Genomic DNA, 26,963 nt, shown 5'->3' with positions numbered 1-26,963 from the left:
TAGAAATCATGTTTGATTTGTGACCATAATCACAATTAAAATCAAAATTGTAATGGATTGGAATAGTCACATCTCCTGAAGTATTTTATTATGACTAGAATCAAAATGCTATTTGAATGCTAGAGAAAAATGATGATCGAGTTTTAGGAGATTGGGATATCCCATTCTTCCTTAAAATTAGAATGTAAATGAGATTCTCTCCGAACCAAATGGTCGGAAGAGAAGCCATTTCCATTTCAAAATCCAACCTCCCCTCCAAAACAAACATATCCTAGACGTTTTTATTTGAAAAAACTAATGAGAAATACTCAATTGGATTTAATCTTAAAAATAGCTATCCACTTAAGTTTCAAGTAAAAAATCTTCTTCACTTGAAACATAACTTAAAAACAACTGTTCAAATGAGGTGAAATGATCCAATTACCCTTGCAGTTATAAAGCGATACTATACTATTATAAAACAATATTGTACAGTCTGTACTACTATAAAACAATACTGCACTATAATAAAAACAACACTACACTATTGTAAAGTAATACTACACTATTATAAAGTTATACTACACTATTATAAAGCAACACTGTATTGTTGTAAAATAATACTATAATAAAAGAATACTACATTATGATTATGTAATACCACCTTATTATAAAAGAATATTGCACTAATATAATATAATAAAGTAACATTATATTATTAAAAAAATATTATATTAATATAATATAATACTACTTTATTGTAAAAAAAATACTACATTAATATAATATAATATAATAATACTGCATTATTATAAAAGAATACTATACTAATGTAATGTAATATTATTTTATTGTAAAAAAATATTATATTATGATAATGTAATACTATACTATTTTAAAGGATATAAGAGTATAAAGATAATTTCAGTCAAAAATAGATAGTTTCTTTTAACTTATATTTAGAATGAGTAGTTATTTTTACATAAAATTTATTTGAAAAACTGTTTTTAAATTAAAATAAATTTAAAAATTTATCTCTAATTTTTTATTTTTATTTTTTTAAAATTATTATATTTTTTGATATAATAAAATAATTATATTTACTTATTGGAAGCAGCACATATAAAAGATAACCGAAACATTTTAGAATTTACAAATTTCTCTATCAACAAAGTAAAGATGAGATGAAGCACCACATACAACGGATAACCAAAATACTTTAGAATTTACAAATTACTCTATCAACAAAGTAAGGATGATATGAACATATTATACAGTTTACGACACTGAAAATGTTCTTCTTAAATGCGGATATCCCAATGCTTACAATCGAGACATACCACATATTTCTTCTTTGCCGAACATCTCTCTCAAAAGTCACCAGTGATAGCACATCTATAACTTGGACAAAGCAAATCTTACGACAAAAAAAAAAAAAAAAAAACAAATTCAATTGAGAATATAACGATGGTCGACTGCATCACAGCTATTCAGTGAACACCTTCTACCGCATCAAAAAAGAATGCTTGCTTCTAAACCCATCACGTGCATCGCACATGGTAGATCATGCCTCAAGAAAAAAAAACTATAGCCGAAGGCGTATCAGCCCTTCCAATTGTCCCCAGTCAGGAGGGCGTAAATCTCATCCGTCCGCGGGTGCGATCTATCACCACAGAGGAACACGTGTGCAATCCCCCTCACCCCGATCCAGCTGCACCCGGCCCTCTTCCTCACCCCTTTCCTTCCCATCTCCTTCCTCACCTCCCACTCCTCCGTGTATTCGCCCCTCCCCGCATACACGTGGCACAACGCCACGTGCGCCGCACCGTTCATGGGATCCATCTCCAACACCCTCCTCGCCGCCCTCTCCCCCACTCCTCTCACCCACTTCATCCCGCACGTGCCCAGCAGCGTCCCCCACACCTCCATCCCCAGCTCGACCGGCATTTCCCTCGCGAACCGCTCCGCCTCCTCGAACCGCCCGGCCCGGCCTAACATATCCACCACGCTCGCGTAGTGCTCCGGGCCGACTGCCCACCCAACCCGGTCCACCATAAACCGGAACACCTCCATCCCCCGGTCCACCAGCCCTGCGTGCCCGCACGCCGTCAGAACCCCCAGGCCCGTGACCCTGTCCAGTCCCACCCCTTCCCTCTGCATCGCGTCGAACATCTGCAACGCCTCGTGGGCCCGACCGTGGTGGGCCATCCCCATTATAATCCCGTTCCACGTCACCACGTCACGCGTCACCATCCCGTGGAACACCCTCCTCGCCGCCTCCACGTCGCCGCTCTTTGCGTACATCGCCACGAGCGCGTTGCACAGCACCGTATCGGATCCGGGTCCGCAGTCGGGCCGGGTCTTCGTTACTAGCCCGTGCATCTGCTCACCGATCTCCAGATGCGCCACCGATCCAACGGCTCCCAGGAGCGAGGCCAGCGCGTGGTCCACCGGGGCACACCCGGTGGACCTCATCTCCCCAAACGCCTCGAATGCCTCCGGGATCATCTCGTTCTGGACCAGCCCCGAGATCACGGCCGTCCACGCGGTGGCGTCGCGCTCGGGCATGAGATCGAACAGCCGACGCGCTTCCGCGACGTCCCCGGCGTCGAAGTAGGCGGCAACCATCGTGGTCCACGTTACGACCATCGTCACCCACGTGAACCCCTCCGGATCGACGGTGATCGCGTCGAACAGCCGCCGGGCCTCCTCTAGCCGTCCGATCTTGATGTACCCCTCGATCATGGAGTTCCAGCACACCGCATCGCCCCTACGGATATTCTGATTAAAGATACGGTGAGCCCAATCCATGGTCCCGAACCGAGAGTACATGCGGATCAAGCCCTTCGATATCCTTCCATCGTCACCATCCATTCCGTGGGCAACGGCGTGAGCGTGGACCTGTTTCCCGACGCGAGGATATCCCAAGCCGGCGCAGGCGAAGATCAGGGACACGATGGTCTCGCCGTTGGGCTTCACGGCGGCCGTCCGGTTCATATCGAGGAACAGCAGGAGAGCCTCCTCGTGGTGCCCGTTCCACGCGAAGCCTCCGATCATGGCTGTCCAAGAGACGACGTTTCGCGCCGGGATCATCGTCCGAAAGAGATCGTACGCCTCCCGGACGTCGCCGGCCCGAGCGTAACCGGCAATCATTGTGGTCCACGACACCACGTCGGCGGAGGCGCCCATGGCGACGAAGAGCCCCCGCGCCTCCGCCATCCGCCCTCTCTCGGCGTAGCCAGCTAGGAGGGCGTTCCAGGACGCGGCGGTCCGGTGGGGCATTTCGTCGAACAGCCTTTGGGCAACTTCTAGGTTGCCGTTCCGTACCAGGCCGGCAATCATGGCATTGTACGAGATGGCGTTGCGGTCAGGCATGGAGTGGAAGAGGGAGAGAGCTTCGTGGGTGCGGCCGGCACGGGTGAGGGCGGAGAGGAGGGAGGTGTACGAGAGAACGTTGCGGGCGGGCATGCGGCGGAAGAGGTCGAGGGCGGCGGGGTGGTGGCCCACGCGGGCGTAGGCGGAGATGAGGGCGTTCCAGGTGACGAGGTTGCGGCGGGGCATGAGGTCGAAGAGGGTGCGGGCCTCGTCGAGGAAGCCATCGCGGGCGAAGCGGGAGAGGGCGGCGGTCCAGCGGACGACGCTGGGTGTCTCGTCGAGGAGGCGGTGGGCCTCGGCGAGGTCGCGGCGGCAGAGGCATCGGAGGAGGTGGAGCTCGGGGTCTTGGGCGTTGTTGGAGTGGAGACAGGGGAGATGGGTTCGGAATGCGGGCGTCGCATGGAGGGAGCGCGACGGGAGAAGGAGAGGAAAGGAGAATAGGCGGGAAGAGGGCATCAAACGGAGGGAAGCGCCGTTGGATCACACCACCCGCTGTTACGCAAGATTATATCAAATAACAAATTCACAGTCGTTATGCCATAATGACTCCCTTGAATTATACAATTGAATTATTATTTAACTAATTAAATTTAATAATTAGTTTGAATTAAATTAATTTCCTATCCAATTAACAGTGATTTTAGTACATAAAAATATGACCTTTTCACCGTAAATCATTAGCATAAATTAAAGAGATATAATATTCATTGTATTGCTACTTGCTCGTATCCAAATCTATTGCTGTCAAAACTTCTCTCTGATTGTAAGATATCTTAGGATTAATGCTGATGAGGTCGGTGAAAATTTGGACTAGACCTACAAAGACGGCACGAGCACCGCACTGGTCTCCAAGCCAAAGAAGATGAGCAAATCAATGATGGCCGTGCTCAGATGAGAGTTTTGAAGGTGATTGATCAACTTAAGATGAAGAGAGTCTATTTTTTGAACTTCATTCCATAAGGAACCCTGCGATGCTTAATTCATATAGAATCTTGAGAAAATAATGAAGATTCAAGAGAAATACTTGAAGGTCTCCCGATGTTGCTTATGTAGATATTTGGAGTTTATTTCCGAGTAAGAGACACACACCTCAATTGCTTGGTAACCACCAATGCATTATATTCTTGGGCATTTCAGCCATGTGTTGCACATGCACATTATACTCACGCATTACGCATGCGAGGCTTAACTAACTATGTATCATCATGAGCTGGGTTGTAATGGCAACCTGCTCAAGGATATTCAAATATCTTTATGCATTGTTAATACAGGCTATGGGACGAACTCCTATTGGTCGGCCTACCATGTTGATTAATCATAAATAATTTGAGCCGAAGTATATGCAATTGGTGAACAACAATTTGGCAATTCACTGCACCGAGATTTTGATCTCATGCAAAAACTAGGGGTGACCTACAAAATCGTCACCCATTTTATTGGTCTTCCATGAAACCCAATGATTGACTGAGCGATCTACACATTGTATCTACATGTGTACACTGCACCAAAACCGGACTGCCACATCAGCCTCATAAACAGAACGGTGATATGAATAGCCGCAGCATTAATGGTCTTATTTGAATTTGCTTTGCAAAAATTTTGATAAAGAAATTATAACTTTCTTGTTGCTCCATTTTAAGTAGAACCATATGAATGATACAATGCTTAGAGTGTCACGTCCCCGACCCGAGATTTTGAATCGAGGGTCATGGCAACCGCCGCATACTCATAGAAAACTCTTCCCATAAGCATGCAAGGCATCTTATCATACTATCCTAAAACAACAGCGAAAATATAACGACCTAAATTTTTTTCTTTAATATCTCAATAAATTCAACAACGATTCAAAGGCTTTGCATCAAATTCAATAAGCCTTTCAACCTAAAATAAAAGTATGAAGATACTGCTTCTGATCACTCTTCCATTCATATCTTGTATCATCTTAATTCCTCAACATCTGTAAAAACAGTAAAATAAGAGGTAATGAGCTAGACAGCCCAGTAAGCAACGATCACTTCTCAACAGATTTCATCAGGCATATAAGTAAATAATCATTTATAGAAAATAAGCATATAGAGTTCATCAATTCAAAATCAATTTCAATTATGCAATATAATTCATGCCAAATTCATTTCTTTTCCGAAAATTTAAGTTTCTTTCGAGATTTCAATTTCTTTTGTTCTTCAATTTCTTTTTCGTCAACCATGAGCTATGACCACATTATCCCTGTGGCAGGGTCATAATACCGCGTATCTGCTTGCGGTGGGCTGCGAATCATCTGGCAGCCAAGTCCTTTGGAACCGCTGGTCTAACTGGCGGTTTTGTCGCTGGTCTATCTGGCGACATGTCGCTGGTCTTACTGGCGACATAAATCCTCAGGACAGTCAATTGCCAACGTATATGCCCCCGTTGGCGGGGTCCTCAACATAGTCAGGTTGTCAATTCTTATTGTTTCTTATATCATAATTCTTCATAAATCATGTTTCATATTCTAATTTCGATAATAAAATATATAATCATGTAGTATCGAAATCAATCAATATAATGCATCATGAAATCAATATATTCAATCATGCTTCATCATAACATTTCAAATAAGATATTTTCATAACAAAAATACCATTCATCCAATTCATGCATCGTTTCACAAATCATGTCAGAAGAATACACTATAATTTGCCGATGAATCTAGAAAAGGTGAAACATTACTTACCTCGAACGCATTCCAATAAATCCATAAAATTCTATAAATTTTCTTCCAAAAATTCTGTTCGTAGATCATATCGCGATATCCCATGATCAAACATCCACAATCCTATACAGAATCAATTTGAATAATTAGAAAGAATACGAATTTCATATTTCAACGGTTTAGATTGGGTCCGATCATTTAATTTTATCTAATCAAAATCTAATTAGGACCTAAATGATCCAAAGTTTGACTATCAGATCAAATCAGATTCGAAGTGATAGGATCGAGGTTTCTTCATCGATTTCATAAAATCAAGTGGAGAGAGAGAATCAGAGGAAAGAGAATTCATGAGGTACAATTCGAATTGATCAGGTGACACAATCCAACATTACGATGGGTCCAATATCTCGATTGATGAAATCAATGTGATCAAATCAAGTCATGGCTAGATTGGAATCATGGATGATCAAATCTAAAGATTCATGGTCTGATTAGAGTGGGTGCCAGTACGTTGTCTGACAATCATGGATCAGGGTTCTTCATTAGAATCAGATCAGACTTATTAAAAGAAATTTCTTCATTCACTAATCTTTTTTTTTTTAGAGAGAGAATCAATCAAGAGAGAGAATATTTTAGAGAGAGAAAATTCTAGAGAGAGAAAACTCTAGAGAGAGAAAACTCATCTTGAATTCTTCAGACAATATGATTCAACAAATTCTGATCGATCAGATCAAATCATGCTAAAATTATCATGTGGACAATTCAATAAGATCATGAGAAATAAAATCTAAAAATACTTGATCTGATCAAAGTGGATGTCGGTGTACCGTCCGACGATCACGGATCAAAAATCCATCACGAGGATCATTTAAATTCATCATCATTCTTCTTAAAATTCTAGAAATCTTAGGAGAGAGAATCTAGAGAGAGAATTTTAGAGAGAGAAAGTAGAGAGAGAAAGTCCAATTCTAGAGAGAGAAAATTTCAGTTCAGGCTGAAGAGAGAGGGAAGAGAGAGAAACTCTCTTTCTCATATTTTATTATTTATATCATTATTTATTAATTAATTTAATGATTTTTCTTTTCTCTCTCTCTCTCTTTTTTTTCTTTTCTTTTTCTTCATGGAAGAGAGAGGAGAGAAAATCCTATTTATCATTATTATATTATTATTATTTTATTTTTCTTTTTTTTTCTTTTCCTTTTTCTTTTCTTTTTCTTCTTTTTCTTTTCTTTTTCTTTTCTTTTCCTTCTTCTTCTTTTCTTTTTCTTTTTCTTTTCCTTCTTCTTCTTCTTTTCTTCCCGGGCTTTCATTGGGCCGAAACAGGAGACCTAGAGGTCCCCGTGCCTTGATCGGCCGATCACGGCCATCTCATGGCCGGAGGTGGCCGGCGGCAACGATCGACTCTCCCGGGTTCGGAGAGACCAGGGCCGGCGGTCGGCGTGACCGTCGGCGCCAGAAAATCAGAGGAAAGAGGCGGCTTACAGGGGGGTTTCTTTCTCCAACTAAATCCGACGACACCCATCGCCGGCCATCGTGCACACAGGCACGGGAAAGAAGGGAGAGAAGAGAGGGAGAGGAGAGAGACCTTACCACAACCTCCAGTGACCACCACCGGCGAGAAATCGCGGCGAACACGGGTCGAGGAGTCACGGCTTCAAACGGGAAAATCGGAGAAAAATCTCCGGCAATCGACGGCGACGGAAGGGTCTACCCATAGAGGAGAGGGGAGGGGTTCTTATAGAGCTCGTCCTAGGGTCTTTCAATGGCCCTAGGACTCCGATTCTTGATCGGAGAAGAGGAAGACTCCGATCGGGAGTCTTCCTGCTCTGTTTTTTTTTTTTTTTTTGTTTAATGGGCTTTAGTGGGCTTGGTTTGGGCTATAACATTCTTCACCCCTAAAAAGAAATTTCGTCCTCGAAATTTTCATACCTGTAGTCTCGAAGAGCTGGGGATATTTTTGCTTGAGTCTTCATAGTTTCTTACTTGAATCTCATCCTCAAATATTTCAAAATTCTAATTCTTAATACAAATTCATTCTTAAATCATTTCATAAGGAAAAAGTCAATACATTAATATCAATCTGATACGGAACTATTCATTTTCTTATTCATCAAGATCAACATCTCAAAGATTTTCAATATTTCAAGATTTCAAAATTATGATCTCATTTTTTATAAAAATTAATATTCAATATCTCATGACTCAAATTAAAATCAAATCTATCTCTTGTGAATAGAAAAAGATCAATGTCTCTATTCTTGCATAAGAACTTCATTCATCATTAAGTCATTTCATAAAGATCAATATCACCATTGTTGATTGAAATCAATATCACTATTTTCTAGTCATTGAAGTTCTCTTACTCAAACCCTCAAACTCTTAAATATTCTAATTCTTGAAGCAAATTTTATCATTAAGTCATTCCATAATAAAAATCAATAACTCAAAAATTGATTTAAATCAAAACTATATTTTTCTTATAATCAAAATCAATGTCTCTATTCTAAGTAAGTATATTAATTTTCTTTATCTAAACATTAACAACTCTTAATTAATCGATTCATTATCAAATTATGAATAACTCCATTCTATCTTTTGTAGAACAATCGTCAATATCAACAGATAACCTCAATCTTTTTCATTTAGTCTGAGAAATAATAATATTCAAAAGAGTTCTAACTTCAAATTTCATTATACTCTGGAGATAATTATTTGAGTATACTAATCTAAGATCAAAATCATCATTCGATAATTAATCTCAAATTCTTTCTAATAAATAGAGAATTATAAAATTTAATTCTAAGATAGAAAAAATTTATCTCTAAATATTTTAAATCTAAAATCAAAAATCAAAGGTCCACTCATCCTAGAATTTGGATGCTAATTATTTTTGTAGCATAGTAGGTGGAAGCTCTACTTTTGAAAATCATATTAGGGATATCCAAAAATAATTCAAAATTTTAAAATATTATTCTTTCTAATATCAATAAATTTCTTGTATCAAACCATATCATCTATCATAATTCTTTAACTCAAAGGGTCAACATTCCTGACTTACTCAAAGTAGTTCAGATTACCATGCTTCCGCTGCGCACTCTGATCTAACAATCAAAATTTCTTAGGTTCACCAAAAAAAATTGGATCAAATTATTTCTTTATCCTCAAATTTTAAATTTCAATTGAAATCAAAGATTAACTTTCGATTCTCATTCATACCTTTACTGATGTACAATAATCTTGATTAACCCTTGAGTCCAATATCATATTTAAACCATCATATAGATTTACTATAATCAATATGAATCAAATCTTAATTCTCATATCACTTCAATTCGATAATTTTCAAATCAAAAATCTTTATAAGTCAAATCAACGAAAAAATCCTTCGATGCTCCACCAAATTTGGACATAATCAGAATATATATGGATTTCAAATCATTATTTTTTTTTTCTAAAATTTTTATCATCAGGATCTTCAATATCTATTAAATATCCTTTCATAACAATCATACAAGCTTCAAAAAAAAATCAAATCTCCATTTAATAGTAGATTCAATTAGGGACCTCATTAACAAAAGCAAAGGAACTCCATATCAATTCCTAAATCCCAATTTTCTAAATTGTAAATTCACATGGATCTCTTAATCTGAGATAAATATAAATCAGATCTTTTATCTTAATCTAAAGATATCAATTTTTCATTAACAACCTCAACAATAATATCAGAAAATCTCTTGATCAACTTAGATACGAAGTCTTTAAATTGAAATTTCATACATATCAGGTAGTCTCCAAGAGATATAATAAGATCTATTTTCTAGATCTAAGGATGATGATTCAAAGATTCCGGTACGATGAATATTCTACAACCTCATAATCGATTTCATCAATAAGAAATAGGCTTCTTTTCAATATCTCCAAATATACATTCATCATAATATGCCACTTTATATATATGATCCACATACCAAGTTCAATTTCAATAAATATTCCAATCAAGCATCATAAAAGATTTTTCTTAGCCCATTCTGGAATAATATTTTATTATCAAATCTTTATCTTGCCAATAATAGTCAACTTCTCAACTAGAAGTAATATCATAGTATTATTTTCACATCGAATTTAAACTTACGATTCACTTGAATAACCAATGATCAAATTAATAACCACAATGCATAATAAAATTTTATGTCAATCCTTTTGTGATTACTTTCGATCAAGATCTAACTAATCATATCATGATCAATAGATCATCCATCATATTTTAAATTCTATATGTCATAATCTATTGTGATCCTTTCATACATAATCTCAATGTTTAATCAAAATTTATAAATATTTCTTCCACTATAATCATCAAAGATCTACACTATAATGTCCCTGGTGTCTATCCACTTACACCCATTCTATATCTGATTCTATGTTTCATAATTCATCCACTTATGCTCTGATACCATAATAATTGTCACGCCCCCGACCCGAGATTTTGAATCGAGGGTCATGGCAACCGCCGCATACTCATAGAAAACTCTTCCCATAAGCATGCAAGGCATCTTATCATACTATCCTAAAACAACAGCGAAAATATAACGACCTAAATTTTTTTCTTTAATATCTCAATAAATTCAACAACGATTCAAAGGCTTTGCATCAAATTCAATAAGCCTTTCAACCTAAAATAAAAGTATGAAGATACTGCTTCTGATCACTCTTCCATTCATATCTTGTATCATCTTAATTCCTCAACATCTGTAAAAATAGTAAAATAAGAGGTAATGAGCTAGACAGCCCAGTAAGCAACGATCACTTCTCAACAGATTTCATCAGGCATATAAGTAAATAATCATTTATAGAAAATAAGCATATAGAGTTCATCAATTCAAAATCAATTTCAATTATGCAATATAATTCATGCCAAATTCATTTCTTTTCCGAAAATTTAAGTTTCTTTCGAGATTTCAATTTCTTTTGTTCTTCAATTTCTTTTTCGTCAACCATGAGCTATGACCACATTATCCCTGTGGCAGGGTCATAATACCGCGTATCTGCTTGCGGTGGGCTGCGAATCATCTGGCAGCCAAGTCCTTTGGAACCGCTGGTCTAACTGGCGGTTTTGTCGCTGGTCTATCTGGCGACATGTCGCTGGTCTTACTGGCGACATAAATCCTCAGGACAGTCAATTGCCAACGTATATGCCCCCGTTGGCGGGGTCCTCAACATAGTCAGGTTGTCAATTCTTATTGTTTCTTATATCATAATTCTTCATAAATCATGTTTCATATTCTAATTTCGATAATAAAATATATAATCATGTAGTATCGAAATCAATCAATATAATGCATCATGAAATCAATATATTCAATCATGCTTCATCATAACATTTCAAATAAGATATTTTCATAACAAAAATACCATTCATCCAATTCATGCATCGTTTCACAAATCATGTCAGAAGAATACACTATAATTTGCCGATGAATCTAGAAAAGGTGAAACATTACTTACCTCGAACGCATTCCAATAAATCCATAAAATTCTATAAATTTTCTTCCAAAAATTCTGTTCGTAGATCATATCGCGATATCCCATGATCAAACATCCACAATCCTATACAGAATCAATTTGAATAATTAGAAAGAATACGAATTCCATATTTCAACGGTTTAGATTGGGTCCGATTATTTAATTTTATCTAATCAAAATCTAATTAGGACCTAAATGATCCAAAGTTTGACTATCAGATCAAATCAGATTCGAAGTGATAGGATCGAGGTTTCTTCATCGATTTCATAAAATCAAGTGGAGAGAGAGAATCAGAGGAAAGAGAATTCATGAGGTACAATTCGAATTGATCAGGTGACACAATCCAACATTACGATGGGTCCAATATCTCGATTGATGAAATCAATGTGATCAAATCAAGTCATGGCTAGATCGGAATCATGGATGATCAAATCTAAAGATTCATGGTCTGATTAGAGTGGGTGCCAGTACGTTGTCTGACAATCATGGATCAGGGTTCTTCATTAGAATCAGATCAGACTTATTAAAAGAAATTTCTTCATTCACTAATCTTTTTTTTTTTAGAGAGAGAATCAATCAAGAGAGAGAATATTTTAGAGAGAGAAAATTCTAGAGAGAGAAAACTCTAGAGAGAGAAAACTCATCTTGAATTCTTCAGACAATATGATTCAACAAATTCTGATCGATCAGATCAAATCATGCTAAAATTATCATGTGGATAATTCAATAAGATCATGAGAAATAAAATCTAAAAATACTTGATCTGATCAAAGTGGATGTCGGTGTACCGTCCGACGATCACGGATCAAAAATCCATCACGAGGATCATTTAAATTCATCATCATTCTTCTTAAAATTCTAGAAATCTTAGGAGAGATAATCTAGAGAGAGAATTCTAGAGAGAGAAAGTCCAATTCTAGAGAGAGAAAATTTCAGTTCAGGCTGAAGAGAGAGGGAAGAGAGAGAAACTCTCTTTCTCATATTTTATTATTTATATCATTATTTATTAATTAATTTAATGATTTTTCTTTTCTTTTCTTTTCTCTCTCTCTCTTTTTTTTTCTTTTCTTTTTCTTCGTGGAAGAGAGAGGAGAGAAAATCCTATTTATCATTATTATATTATTATTATTTTATTTTTCTTTTTTTTTTTCTTTTCCTTTTTCTTTTCTTTTTCTTCTTTTTCTTTTCTTTTTCTTTTCTTTTCCTTCTTCTTCTTTTCTTTTTCTTTTTCTTTTCCTTCTTCTTCTTCTTTTCTTCCCGGGCTTTCATTGGGCCGAAACAGGAGACCTAGAGGTCCCCGTGCCTTGATCGGCCGATCACGGCCATCTCATGGCCGGAGGTGGCCGGCGGCAACGACCGACTCTCCCGGGTTCGGAGAGACCAGGGCCGGCGGTCGGCGTGACCGTCGGCGCCAGAAAATCAGAGGAAAGAGGCGGCTTACAGGGGGGTTTCTTTCTCCAACTAAATCCGGCGACACCCGTCGCCGGCCATCGTGCACACAGGCACGGGAAAGAAGGGAGAGAAGAGAGGGAGAGGAGGGAGACCTTACCACAACCTCCGGTGACCACCACCGGCGAGAAATCGCGGCGAACACGGGTCGAGGAGTCACGGCTTCAAACGGGAAAATCGGAGAAAAACCTCCGGCAATCGACGGCGACGGAAGGGTCTACCCATAGAGGAGAGGGGAAGGGTTCTTATAGAGCTCGTCCTAGGGTCTTTCAATGGCCCTAGGACTCCGATTCTTGATCGGAGAAGAGGAAGACTCCGGATCGGAGTCTTCCTGCTCTGTTTTTTTTTTTTTTTTTTTTTTTAATGGGCTTTAGTGGGCTTGGTTTGGGCTATAACATATTATTAAATCATTTCTACGGAACATGAAAAAAAGAAGAGAGAGTTCTTGAAAAATAGAGAGGAGGTCTCTTGTTTAGTTGGAGTTTTAAAAGAAGAGAGAGTGAAAAAATATTTTTTCATAGAAAATCACTTCTCATATTTTATGAAAAATAAAAATTCACGAGGAAGATAAATTTAGGCATTTCTCATAGGATAGAAAATAATGATATTTTTTTTACTCAAAATATCTTTTTAAGATTCATGACTAAAATTTTACAAAATATTAATGAATGATTAGGATGAAATATTAAATAGTGATATAATATTATATTAATATATTCTAATATTTATATGAATATAATATGAATATTATATTATATTTAATATTATATTTATATTTATATTATTAAATTAATTATATTAAAATATTAATATTATATTAATATATATTAGTATTATATTAATACAATAAATTATTATGATCTAATATTATATTATAATATATCAATATGATATTAATATTAATATAAATATATTATTAATATTTATATAAAATTTAGAAGTAAAAAGATATGATCAGATATAATAGATATTTTATATAATTTTTTTTAAAAATAAATATTTAATTAAATATAAATTATTTTATAATAAATTATTTTTTTATAAGTAAATGTATCATAATTTTATTTTAAATAATAATTTTTTTAAAATTTATTTTAAAAAAATATTCTTTTCGTGAATCAAATGGATCCTGATTGCTAGATTGACCGTAGCAGAAGCTATACTAACAGACCCTACGAGACCACTTTCCCTCAGATTTGCATGGCCCGGCTCAGCTAGTCATTCCCTCCGACCAAAATCTACGGATGATCAACCGTCCAGCCAGAAGACTTCTCGTTGTACGTACTCATCTAACGTTCCAGATTGATAGAACATCACTCTGTGCTGGAGAACGGCGCGCCGAGCCGAGAGTTGACACTTTTTGCTTCCATTTATTTTTTTATATTTTAAGAATTCCTCTACAGTACCGGAATCTCGGGATTCCTTGGCCGCTATATAAACCACCCGCCCCTTCTCTTTCTTCGAGGTCTTGGTTCTCTTCGCCCGCTCGCGTAGTAGAGAAGAGAGGAACCGAAGAAGCTTCGCTGCGAGAGCGATCTCTGTTCCTCTCAGGTATCGGATCTCGTTCTCCTCCACCTCCTAATCTTTGGATCTGATGCGATTCCCTGCTTCTTTGATGCTGGTTTCTCTGGAATCCTTCCATTTTGATGCCTCCAATGGTTTGTCTCTTTAAAATGGATGCGTGCATTTGCTCTCTTTGGCGTACCGATTACCAGATCCGAGTTCCGGGTTTTGTATTGGATTTCTGCGCTTCTTCAGCAGTAGATCTGGTTAATTTTTGTGTCTATTAGGCTCAGATTATTCTGTCTTCTTTTCTTCGTTGAATCTGCAAAGTTTGTGAAGGCTAGATTAGTGCTTATTTTCTTAGGGAATTGAAGTTCTAATTGATAAAAGAAGAAGAAGAAATGATAGAAATTTTGAATTTGATTTAATAGAGTTTGATTTGATATGCTCTTCTGAATATATGTTTGATAAATTTCTATTTACCAGAAACTGATCGTCTCAATCAATAATCATAGTTGGAACTTCACAGTTTTAGCTCCTATCTTCGTTTACTCTGTCAAGTTTTACATTGCGAAATTGCTCAAAGATGAAAAATGATACATTTTTGCTGATCATCCAATCATCTATGCATGCGCTTTTTATATCCTGTGTAGCCAAGTTTCTAAATTGTGATTCAGACAGTTCTATCTCCAAGGTCCTTTTTCTGTCCTGTAATCTGTTATTTTATGCAGTTCATTCCATTACTGATGATAAATGACATGCCCTAGGGGGCTATTGCATGTCATGACATTAACTAGTTGTTGCTGATCTGAAAATATGGATATAATATTCTTCCATTGGATCTAAATTCTTTAAACTTAGATGTTTCTTTGTAGATGGATGTATGTGTATTGCTTAGATGAATGTTTATTCTTGTTATCAAACTTTTTATTTTATAGATGGATGTATGTTCACAACATGATCGATGTGTTTCTTTGTAGATATAACAATTTGAAGTTTAACTGGCTTCTATGGGCACCATGGTAGATGCAAGTAAGGTATATTTCCTTTCACATATACATTGTGTAATAAAACTAGGTGAATGGCGGCAGTTGGTTGTGGAGCAGCGTACTTGTGTCGTTGATTGTGTCACTTGAATTGCAACAGATTCACAAATTTAGCTTTCTAGACACACAAGCCAGGTGCTTGCAACGAGCCTTTTTGGAAGCAATACTATGCAAAAAACCTAAATCTACACATGGCATGATATTGACTGCTAATATACATGAACGGCATGTGCTATTTCATATTTATATTAGAAGAAAAAATAGAATAAGCTTTTCTGATGCAATTTTGATATATGACAGAAATGGACAGTATATCTGAATTGATTTATTTTCTTAGAAAATCAATTTATTATTATTGTGACTTGAATTTGTTGTTTCTTTTGTAATGCTATTTAATAATATGTGAAGGAAGTTGTACATCAAACTTTTCAATTCATAGAATAATATAACCTTTAACCTTGAGGAATAATGATTTTGCTAATTGGTTACAGGATAATGATTGGAGTTTTCCAGGTGACAAGAAAATCACAGTTGTCTTTGTTTTAGGTGAGAATATGTTTCTGCAGAAGGGGTTGGTATTATAGCATCATTCTCTTTGATGTTGCATAGATTGCCATGAAAATTATCTGCCTCATCCCAGATTGTCAATTTACATCCCTTCCAAAGTAGTGAAAGTTGCTTAAAACCTATAACATTGTGGTATTTGTTTTATCTCACTTTTCTTTCTTATATAAGCACAATTTCTACAGCATATGCAACTTCAAGTTTCCAACCAGCAAAATACTGAATTAATTGAATAAAAGTTGTTTAATCATAAAGCTCATACAGAAGATCGGATTGTTTCTTGAAGTCTTCCTACATTATTAGATTTCTACCCTTATGTTTAATGACAGTTTTCCTATCTATAACATTTTAATCAACCATTTTTATTTAACTAAAGGTTTTTTTCTTTCTTTCTTTTTTTTTTTTTCTGTTTGTTTGTTTGTGGAGGGGTGCATTTTGGATTACCATTTTCCTTTCCTTCCACTCTTTCCCTTTGCTGGATGGTTGATCTCTTTTTTCTTTTTTAATGCCCTTTCCAATTTATTTTACAACATTCCAAAATGATTGCATGTTAATGCATAACGAATACAGGTGGGCCTGGCAGCGGAAAGGGCACTCAGTGTGCTAATATTGTCAAGCACTTTGGATTCACTCATCTTAGTGCTGGGGATCTTCTGCGTGCAGAAATTAAATCTGGTTCCAAAAATGGGTATCAAACAATACTCGTCTCTTCCAAGAAGTCATGCTTTCTATTTTCTCTTTTAAGTGCACATGTGAATCCCTTTCTGCATTGTTAATTAAGAAGATTTTCAACAATGATTTTTTGCCCTCTTGCTTTCCATCAACTTATATTTTTCTGCCTCTGTTTTGTTCCTATTTTTCTTTGAAGGAGAAATCCTCATTGATTCTGTATTTTTTTTTTCTCACAAATATCTCATTGTGTTTATTGCTGCCTGTTTCAGAACCATGATTCAGAACATGATAAAGGAAGGAAAAATTGTCCCTTCTGAGGTTACAGTTAAACTTTTACAAAAGGCCATGCTTGAAAGTGGAAATGACAAATTCCTTATTGATGGTTTTCCCCGGAATGAAGAGAATCGTGCTGCATTTGAGAATGTTGTAAGCCTGCTATCTGCTATCAGTGTCATGGACAATATCTACTTATTTTTTAGCTCCTTTGCTTATTTTGCTGCCAGTTTTTTAGCTGTTAATAAAATGATTATCATGGTTCATTCTTTTATTCAATTATTTTTTATTGGGGCAGACAAAAATTGAGCCCGAATTTGTATTATTTTTCGATTGTCTGGAGGAAGAGATGGTGCGACGACTTTTAAATCGTAATCAGGTTTTACACTTTTATTTTTCCTCCATCATGCTTTGTTTTAAGATATAAGGTTTTAAACATGTGTTTTTTGTCTATTATTCAGGGGAGAGATGATGATAACATTGAAACTATAAGGAAGCGGTTTAAAGTCTTTGTTGAATCTAGTTTACCTGTAGTTGAGTATTATGGTTCAAAGGGAAAGGTTCGGAAGGTAATATCTCATTTTCATTTCTTGCAAGACATTTCAGAGATTAAAATGATAATTTTTATTCATAACAATTCCTTTATTTTCTATCATACTGCTGAATTCTCTGAATTTCATTGATAACATTTTTTGAATTACACCAGAAGTATTCTGCCAGTTAGTTGACCTATCTATTTCTGCATTGTAATAAGTCATGTCCTTGAGTCCTTCCATAACCAATTGATAAAGAAGTATTATGTATAAGTATTACTGATTTGCCTACTTATTTTGGGAATATTGTGTGCACAAATAAGGCATAAGAAACATGTGTGAGTAAAATGGTCTGGCATACCAACATTCCTTTTGTAGGTGCATTTTGCATGCTGTTTCTTTTAATTCATCTGAACTTTTTATTCTCTGAGATCCATCTAGGGTATGGGATAAAATGTAGATATTTTAAGTTTTTACTGACCCTTGTGCACATATATGGAAGGCCTACTGACTTGGGAAATGACTCATTGCAATGACTTCCCTTCAGATTGATGCTGCAAAGCCTATTGATGAGGTTTTTAAATCCGTAGAGGTCATTTTTGCCCCATTTAATGCTGAGGTAAGGATTCATACTTGTATGATGCTTCTGCAATATGTAAAAGATATGCCATTATGCACATGGACATACTTCGGCATTTTTCATTGGTAGGCAAACCGGTTGAGCAATACAAATGTCACTACAAGGATGGGGCTTGAGAATATTATATCTTGCATAAAATGGTGATTGCTTGACCTCTGAACTAAAGGGTTACCATTTGAACCTTTAGTATTCAATATAACAACAACTAGATTCTGTATTCCCCTTTATTGTCTCCAGCACACTTTTTATATCAGCAATATCTCATCAGCTAATTTGCTTACATGCTGGATGATGATAATTTGAATCTCAGGCATAACTTTGATGAATATATGTTGACCCAAAATTCATCCATGCATCTTCATGTATTAATTGGTCTTCATTCTTGTGCATTCTGACAGGCTATCTAGAGCTATATGGAGTATACTGACCAATATATTATCCAAGGTAACATTTTCTTAGATGATACTTGTTTTGATGTGCGTTGCCCATCAATTTTATAATGTTCACCTCTTAAGGACATTTATCCAATCTCATTTAATTTTAAAATATAATTGTTTAATTGTTTAAATGCCCTTTTTGAATCTGCTGAAGTTTTACGCTCTGCTGCCCGACATTGTTAGCAATGATAAGCTTCGTTTGAAGACATAGACAATTGCATGTATCTTATGATTTCCAAGATGATCAACCACGAACTCCTTTTTCCTTCCTGCAATGGTCATTGATAAGTTCTTGAGCAATGGATAGGGCAAATGTATATTATTTTGTAACTCTAGGTACTTGTAAGCTATTATATCTTTTCAATATAGGTAACTTAAAAAGTTATGCATTGGTGTTGCACCAAAGCTTGTCCAGATCTAGTATAAAGCAATTCCATTCCTATGATCCTGTTTACCTTGAAATATTTGCAAACATGAAGTTAGGCAAATTAGATTCTTGTGTTCTAAAATTGTGAATTGAATTCTTATCATTTGTTTTTTCCCCAAATTTTTAATCTTTTCCATCCAAATGACTCAGAATGGTAATTGATTCAGAACAATAAATGATGCAAGCCAACCACTAAATTCAGATGACAAGGTAGTAGTTGATGGAATTCTGAAACCACCTCATCTATCTTGGGTGAATGGGCAAACGCGAGTCATAACAAGTGCGCTTAAGAGTGGAAACTTTAGAAATTATGTGCAGGAAGGTAGTCAGCTGCCAAAGAAGCTGAAGTTTGATCTTGAAAAAAGCCAGGATGATATGTCATAGCCTATGGACAGGATGGACCTATTCCTTGTCCTGCTAAGTTATTTGGAGAAGCTTTGCTGGATGCAAACGCTAAAATGACATTCAACGAATTGCTAGAAAAAATGTCTGGGGAATCAAAGAATTTTGGTACATTAGCTTCAACTATAGCATTCTGGATGGTTGTCTTTATGGCTAATGAATTTTGGATTCTTGGATGAGAGACAGGCATTACTTGCAAGATTGACATGCGAGGGCTACAATGAAGTGGATAAATTCTTCCTTGGTTGCCTATTGGAGCATTGTCACTTCAATTTTAGATTGAGACTGTGGGTTACCTCTAGTTACCTCTTTCATTGAATCTACTTTGTTTCTACATGTTAATGGTTATGGTAAATGTTATTCCAAGAATTTAGAAAATTTCAATTGGGGGAAGGGTTTGTCTCTCTCTCTCTCTCTCCCTCTCTCTCTCTGCCATCATTGTTAGTTGATAGGGCAACTGGTTTGACCTGGTTTTGGGTCAAAATAAAGTGGATCTGCTGTGCATTGGCTCTGAATCTCCAATTTAACATGAGTGCCTGTCCATTTTGTGGCATGTGTTGCATCAGCTCAAAGTTTTTTGAGGGTTAGAGTGTTGAGGTTGATATTATTGGGTTTAACCGCAGTATCCAACATGCTTATCATTGGAATTGCATTACTGGGCATAGGAAAACACCCCTACATTTTTTGAAATAGGTTCAATTAAGCATTTTCTGTCTGCTTTTCATAACTCGTTTCAGAGAGCATGATACGGAGAACTCTTTTCCCTCATTTTTATCATCTGTTCTGATTTCACATCCCTTCAAAAAATTTATTTCCCAATCTCTTTTAATTGCAACAATCATGAAAAGTTTGCTTCATTAACATCTCTTAGACTTTCGGGGATAGCATCATTGGTCTTCCTGTCCTTTCTTTTTTTTTTTTTAACTTTTTATGAGAAATTATAGAATAATCATCATCAGAAATGAGAAATTGCGGCCCCATTGTGGAGCATGTTTGGTATCAACTCATTTTGGCCATTCCTTGAGCCATCTTGGAGTTGGAAAGTTGTAAAGATCCAACTGTTAGCACTAAAATTTTGCCTCTAATTTATTATATTGACTTTCTTTATGTTCCCATCGTCAAGTTACTGATGGCTTGTAAACTATTTTGCAGGTACTATTTTGGAGAACAATTTGCAGGTACCCGTAATATGGATCAACCTATGTTGGCATGTGATCCAAGTTATAGGAGTATTGATAGCCCATCTATGCTATCAATTTATTGTTCAATATACCTAAGTGCTTATAGTGATGGTACCTAAAGACAATTCTGTATTCTTTACAAAATATGGTTTACTCATATCCCCTGATGCATTGGTACAATAGCGTTTCCTTAGTATTGTTAATAAGTTCTTTATTTTCTTGTTTGTAAATTGCCGGCCACAACTTTTAAATTGACATTACCCAGTAAATGACATTTTAATTGTGATTAGCTGCTGGGGTAACAAAGCAAAGTTTTTCCAGTTAATATTTGTTTTTTTTTTTTTTTCAATTTTTTGTTTGAGTTCAAAAAGGATTTGACGAACATTATGATATTTCTTTATTTTCATGGTAACTTAAATTTTTTGTGTTGATATTTCTTATGGATGATGTAATGGTGTTTATGATCATATATGACTGGCTTTCTTAACTCTATTTACTCCCCGGATCATCTTCAAGGAATTTCTGAATAAAACAGAGAAAAATCAGTGTATACAAAATTCGTGAATCATGAGTACCAATCAATTGAAGTGTGGAAGTGAGATAGCTGCTCTTGTTTATATTCTTTGGAATCATGCATCAATATTGACTGTATCACAGCTTATATCGCAGTTAAAGTTGGCCAAATGGAAGGATAATAATGTTCTACATTGGTCGTGTTGCGGCCAATCCCCTCGTCGCCTGTTCGCCGGGAACGAGCACCTGCAAGGGAAGTCCGCACTGACCGGAGATGACTCCGGTCGGGGACCCTCTGATGGTCAAGTCAGAGAGGAGACTAGGCAACAGTAGAAAAGAATCAAGGAGCTCAGCGAGAGAGAAAGAGAGAGAGTAAGCCCAAGGGTTTCGAAGGGACTTCTTCCAGCACTGTTGCCTTCCCCGCTTCATAGTAGAGCGCGGCATGGCGCCGTCATTAATGGCGCAGACAATGGGAGAGTTATCAAATCGCCGAAGATCGTCATAGTCGTCGTGGGGCTGTCAAATCGCCGTGGGACTGATCCATGTCTTAGGTGGGACAATATCCCAGGGCGGCTACTCCGCACGCCTTTGTCAGGATGGCGGCCCACAGCAGTCGTACGGCATTTGGGAGAGCCGACCGACTGTACGTTGGTGCCTGATTGTGGAATGTCGGGTGAAAACCCAGGGACCCTCCGACGGTCAGTCGGACGCGTTGCGGGAGTCGGATATCGGGCTCCGCAGTTCGGCCAGTCGAGAACGGAGAGGGTCTGCCCGACCGACATATACTCGATCGGACAATGTTGGCAGTCGTTGGTCGGTGCGGTCGGTAGAGTCGGGCGCCGGTCAGGCAGGTTCGACGGTAAGTCGGCGTTAGAGGGATCGGTCGGTATATCCCAACAGTTGCCCCCCCACTCCTGAGTCGGATGGCGTGCTGGCTGGCGTCCTTTCGTGGGCGGTGGCTTCGGACGAAAGGAGTGGACATCCATCGCATTAAGTTCTGACTCTGACGACCGTACCGTCGGTTGGTCCGGTGTCAGGTGTCTTATGGGTGTCAGGCGACTCGTCGGTGTCAGACGTCCCATCGGTGTTGGGCATCCTATCGGGAATGGAAACCGCCGTTTCCGCCATCTCTTCGGGAACGCAAAACGTCACGGCTTTTCCGCCGCGTGGCAGGGGGCCATTGGGCCGGATCCGCTCAGGCGGATGGAGGTGGCGTGGCCTGAACTGAGGGCAGGTGCGTCGAACCGTCGGGCTGAAGGAGGGCCCAGATGTCGCCACGTGTCGCGATCTGGGAGATCCTCGCTGATCGTGCTTTCATCTCGACCGTCAGAGGACACTATATATACAGGGTCACCTGCATCCGGATTTTTCACTTTCCAAACTTGCTGTCGAGACTCTGGTTGAGCGGTCCCTTGCCTCAGGTAAATGTCCCCGTTTCCTCCCTCAGAAAGCCTTTTTCCTTAGGAGCCTTCATCGTTGTCCTTTGCCTTCTTCCTCGCTTCCTCGTAGTCTTCTTCCTTCTTCCTCTTATCCTTTGACTTCTATTCCAGTGTAATGGCTAGAACGTCTCCTCGAGGAAGTCGATCGGAGAACCCGACTGATGATTCTCGGTCGACCCCGGAAGTGGAGGTCTCTTCACTTTCGAGGCCGAACGTTGATCGGCTCCGGGAGCAGTACTGCCTCCCTGAGCAGTTTCAACTGTTCGCCCCTGGAGCCAATGGTCGGGTTAACAACCCGCCTGCGGGCCAGGTGGCCTTCTATGTCGAGGACCTCCGGGCCGATCTTCGCTTTTCGATTCCGGAGTTCGTCCGGAACGTGCTGGACTACTACGGGCTGTGTCCGACGCAGCTTGCACCGAACTCGGTCCGTCTGGTAGTCAGCTTTGCTCTGTTGTGTCAGCTTTTGCCGACCAACCCTCGTCTTTCACTCTTTCGAGCTTTTTTTGTTCTCCGACCCCACCCTAAAGCCCGAGGGTGGTGGTATTTCAACCCTCGGAAGGGTCTCTCCTTTATTACTGGTCTTCCATCGTCGATTCATGGATGGAAGAACCAGTTCTTCTTCGTCTCTTCTTCCGTTCCTTGGGGGTTCCCTACTCGCTGGGGGGACCCCCGAACCCAACCAAACGAGAACAGTCGGGTGGAGGCCGAGGATTGGGAAGACTTCCACCGTCTGAAGGACATCTCGATGCCGAAGCAGAAGGAGCTCGTCACCGAGCAGGCCCTGTATGACGCCGGTCTCAACTTGGTTCCTCGCCTAGGTCTGTGTTTTTGTTTTTTTATTTTTTTTATTTTTTTTTTGATGCTGATCCTCTGTCGTCATTGCAGATATGCCGTCGAGGATGAGATTGACGGCAGCCGATGTTCGGCAATACGCGGCACGGAAGAGGCGGCGCAAGGGGCCGAACCATCACGGCCTCCCAAGAGGCCTCAGGTAGCTCCGCCGAGCGAGCCGGCGGGGGCAAAGGCAGAGCCCGACTCCGAACGAACGTCAGACCGGGAGCTGGTCATTGCACTGTCGGTGCCGACAGTGCCCATTGAAGTCCCGTCCGAGGAACCATCGGTCGAGGGAGCAGCCTCTCCCGAGGGACGGGCGATCGAGGAATCGGTCGAGGGTGTGCCGGCTGCTCAGCCGGCAGAAGAGGTTTGGGAAGAGGCACGCGAGTCCGAACAACCTGCGTCGGCGGCTGCCGTGCCTTCGGGAGGGACCCAGTCGGGCTCGAGCATGCCCTCCATTTCCGACGTCAGGGCCTGGGTGTCCGCACGAGGGAAGGCCCCGATGGCACCCGGTGACGACAGGAGGTCGGTCGGTGGCGGAGCGTCGATCGACTCCCTGTTTCCCAAAGGGGCATCGGCCCTGGCCAACCATGACTTGGCCAGGAGGCTATGTCAGGCAGTTATCCTCCCAGCCGATCATGAGGTCATGAAGAACCAGAGGGTATCTGACATGCTGTCCTCCTTTTATCCGACCGTGATTCGGGTAAGTCTTCTCCCTTTACTTTTCATTTTCGTCGTTGCCTTTCACAAGTTCGGTATTCTGATGGTCGGTTTTGTTGTCTGCAGCTGATTTACAATATGTCTGAATTGGAGGTCGGGTATCGGAGATTCGGCGATCTTCGAGCGGCCTGGAAAGACAAGGCCATGGCCGTCGAAGCCGACAAGGCGGTGTTGGTCGACCAGCTGCAGCAGTCGGTCGATCGAGAGGCCCAGCTTGAGGGGGAGATCTCCCGCCTCACCGAGGAGGTCTCCCGACTCACCGGTGCTCTGGCCGCTTCGGGGACCAAGCTGCAGTCGGCCCGAGATGACGCCAAGTGAAAGTCCTGCACCATTCGCCGGCTGCGTCGCGAGCGGGATGACTTCGCCAAGGAACTCAAGGCCGAACGCGAGCAGCTCCGAGTAAGCTTAGGGAATCTCGCCAAGGCTGAAGAGAACCTGTCCACTGCTCAGGCCGACGCGGACATAGCAAGGGCGGAGGTGGAGTCGACGAAAGAAGCCATGGGTCGGGCCGTGGAGAACTTCCGCGACTTCGAGGAATACCGAGAGGAACTTCTGGAGAGCGGCTTCCTCTCGTACCGAGTGGGGTACGAGGACGCTCGGAAAGTCGTCCGAAGCCTGTATCCAGAGCTCGATCTCGGTAGCATCGTTCCGTCAGAGTTGAAGGCCCAAGCTGCGGAGGAGACGACCGACCCATCGTCGGGAGATCGCACCACCGTAGTGGAGGCCGACGCAGACCAGGCTACCGAAGGCCCGGCGGCTCCGACCACTGAAGCTACTCCGACCTGAGAAGACACGTCGATCGCCTCCGGTCTTCTCTCGATGGAAGAAGCCGACCCTGAAGAGTAATCGAAGTTTTGTTGTTTTTGTTTTGCTTTATATACTTGTAATCGGGTTTCGGCCTAATTTTATAAACTTAGCTCGAGCTTCAATGGAATCAAAATTTTTTTTTTTTAACTTCAACTTTTTCTCTGTCTCTATGTATCCTGGGATGTGTCTTGTGTAACTCGTCGAGATGCTTTCGAATGCATAAGTCGTAAGCCCATCGTACTAGTTAGGACGTTCGGTAGGATCCCAGGTAACGATCTGGAATAGTCGGTAGCGCGCGGCAGAGCGAATTCCGACTTTAGATCAGCCTCCCGACTGTCGTATGACTCGACAGCTGAGAGCTTAAGTCGAATGCTCGTCGCCCAGACGTGAGTCGGGCGTGTTCGTCGAGTCGAAGGTCGACCGACCTCCGAACATAGCTCGATGACCCGATCATCCCGTAGGATCCGATAGTCGAATGTCGTCCGATGCGTTCAATCGGATGGCGTCCGACGCGTTCAGTCGGAAAAATGATGACAAGTCGAGTTCTCATTACCCAGACCTTGGTCAGGTACATACGTCGCGGCGTGTGATAAACAGTGGTAAGCCGAATACCCTTCGACCGGTCGTGACCTGGTCGGTTAAGTCGCGAACGCAACATTGGTCGCGTTGGCGCTTTGCCTTTCTTGGTCGGGGCCAAGTCGGCAAGTTAGCCGATCATTTTGCCCGAGAGTTTGACTGTAGAAGGAGTGTGACTCCCGTCATTGTAGATATATCAATCTGATGTGTCGTTGGCGATCGGGCCGTTGATTCCCCAACGGAACGTTGGGCCCAAGTCGGGGCGTCGGGGCTTGTACTTCTGGCGAGCGCCGACCCACAGTCGAAGAGTCGAGATTCCAAACTCCGAAGTTTTGAAACTAAATTTGTATTTCGGATGAGGGGATACAAAGTTCATTGGTAGTACAACCTCAGATTGTCGGCATTCCAAGTCTGGGGGATGGCCGTCCCTTCTAGGGTCTCGAGTCGGTAAGCTCTCGGCCCGTAGGTGTTCGCTATCTTGTAGGGTCCTTCCCAATTCGGGGATAACTTCCTTCGGTCCAGGGGCTTCGAGACTTTCGCCTTCCTTAAGACCAGGTCTCCGGGTCCAAAAAGCTTCGGCTTAACCCTAGCATTGTAGTACTGGGCCACCTTTTGTCGGTAGAAAGCCATACGGAGCTGTGCCTCGTGTCGGAGTTCGGGCAAGAGATCCAAGTCGGCTCTCCGACACTCGGAGTTGCCCGGCTCATGATACTGCTCGACTCTGGTCGATGGTAGTCCGATCTCGAGCAGTATCATCACCTCCGTCCCATAGGCCAAGCTGAAAGGAGATTCTCCGATCGGGACACGGGGTGTCGTTCGGTACGCCCATAGGACGGAATTCAATTCTTCGACCCAAAAGTCTTTGGCTTCATTTAGTCGGGTCTTCAGTCCATGCAGAATAGTCCGATTGGTCACCTCGACCTCGCCATTGGACTGTGGGTGCCCGATCGAGGTCAGCCAGTGTATGATATAAAATCTTGCGCAGAACTTCCGAAAGTCTCGGTTGTCGAATTATCGTCCATTGTCGGTAACAATGGTGTGCGGTAGTCCGAACCTGAAGATGATGGACTTCTGGACGAAATCTTCCATCTTGCGCTCGGTGATTTGCGCCAAAGATTCGGCTTCTACCCACTTTGTGAAGTAGTCGATTGCGACGACTATGAACTTCTTTTGGCCAGATGCCGGGGAAAAAGGACCGAGTATGTCGATCCCCCACTGGGCGAAGGGCTATGGGGCGACAATAGGAGTGATTTGGCTGGCTGGTCGGTGTTGTATATTGACGTACTTCTGACATGGCTCACACCTCTGAATCAGTTCAGCCGCATCCTTTCTCATAGTGGGCCAGTAGTAATCCTGCCGTAGGACTTTGTAGGCCCAG

The 26,963-nt window shown here is 40.5% G+C and overlaps 3 protein-coding genes across 7 annotated transcripts; 2 read left to right on the top strand and 1 right to left on the bottom strand.

Moving 5' to 3' along the window:
* Window positions 1-1,213: 1,213 nt before the first annotated feature.
* LOC105054925 (pentatricopeptide repeat-containing protein At1g32415, mitochondrial) lies at window positions 1,214-3,840 on the bottom strand. Its single transcript, XM_010936574.3, has one exon. It carries the CDS (start codon window positions 3,808-3,810, stop codon window positions 1,582-1,584), a length of 2,229 nt encoding a protein of 742 aa, XP_010934876.1. The 5' UTR covers window positions 3,811-3,840; the 3' UTR covers window positions 1,214-1,581.
* Window positions 3,841-14,432: 10,592 nt separating this feature from the next.
* Window positions 14,433-20,985, top strand: LOC105054924 (UMP-CMP kinase 4). Of its 5 annotated transcripts, none has more exons than XM_010936570.3 (11): window positions 14,433-14,569; window positions 15,502-15,558; window positions 16,059-16,113; window positions 16,702-16,819; window positions 17,073-17,229; window positions 17,375-17,455; window positions 17,538-17,645; window positions 18,157-18,228; window positions 18,319-18,389; window positions 18,648-18,693; window positions 20,668-20,985. In XM_010936570.3, the coding sequence occupies exons 2-11, from the start codon at window positions 15,532-15,534 to the stop codon at window positions 20,701-20,703; spliced, it is 771 nt and encodes a 256-aa protein (XP_010934872.1). In that variant the 5' UTR covers window positions 14,433-14,569; window positions 15,502-15,531; the 3' UTR covers window positions 20,704-20,985. The 5 variants fall into 5 exon arrangements, with proteins under 5 accessions (XP_010934872.1, XP_010934874.1, XP_073103033.1 ...); XM_029267578.2 differs by having other exon boundaries at window positions 14,510-14,569; window positions 15,502-15,553; XM_010936571.3 differs by lacking the exon at window positions 14,433-14,569 and adding an exon at window positions 14,689-14,787.
* A 2,518-nt stretch (window positions 20,986-23,503) lies between these two features.
* Window positions 23,504-25,120, top strand: LOC140852940 (uncharacterized). The gene is made up of 2 exons (XM_073246931.1): window positions 23,504-24,185; window positions 24,269-25,120. The coding sequence occupies exons 1-2, from the start codon at window positions 23,508-23,510 to the stop codon at window positions 24,518-24,520; spliced, it is 930 nt and encodes a 309-aa protein (XP_073103032.1). The 5' UTR covers window positions 23,504-23,507; the 3' UTR covers window positions 24,521-25,120.
* Window positions 25,121-26,963: the final 1,843 nt, after the last annotated feature.

This window comes from Elaeis guineensis, chromosome 12, assembly GCF_000442705.2.
Source record: "Elaeis guineensis isolate ETL-2024a chromosome 12, EG11, whole genome shotgun sequence".
Lineage (NCBI taxonomy): Eukaryota > Viridiplantae > Streptophyta > Magnoliopsida > Arecales > Arecaceae > Elaeis > Elaeis guineensis.
Note: the sequence above shows the minus strand (reverse complement) of the source record. Positions and strands in the feature narration are given on the sequence as shown.

What these genes read in the sequence shown, in the direction of transcription:
- LOC105054925 (XM_010936574.3), bottom strand. Translation starts at nt 3,810, where the DNA reads ATGCCCTCTTCCCGCCTATTCTCCTTTCCTCTCCTTCTCCCGTCGCGC.
- LOC105054924 (XM_010936570.3), top strand. Translation starts at nt 15,532, where the DNA reads ATGGGCACCATGGTAGATGCAAGTAAG. An exon ending in AAATCTGGTTCCAAAAATGG is followed by an intron (nt 16,820 to 17,072) that starts GTATCAAACAAT and finishes TGCCTGTTTCAG; the next exon opens with AACCATGATTCAGAACATGA. An exon ending in CAAAGGGAAAGGTTCGGAAG is followed by an intron (nt 17,646 to 18,156) that starts GTAATATCTCAT and finishes ACTTCCCTTCAG; the next exon opens with ATTGATGCTGCAAAGCCTAT.
- LOC140852940 (XM_073246931.1), top strand. Translation starts at nt 23,508, where the DNA reads ATGCTGATCCTCTGTCGTCATTGCAGATATGCCGTCGAGGATGAGATT. An exon ending in TTTATCCGACCGTGATTCGG is followed by an intron (nt 24,186 to 24,268) that starts GTAAGTCTTCTC and finishes TGTTGTCTGCAG; the next exon opens with CTGATTTACAATATGTCTGA.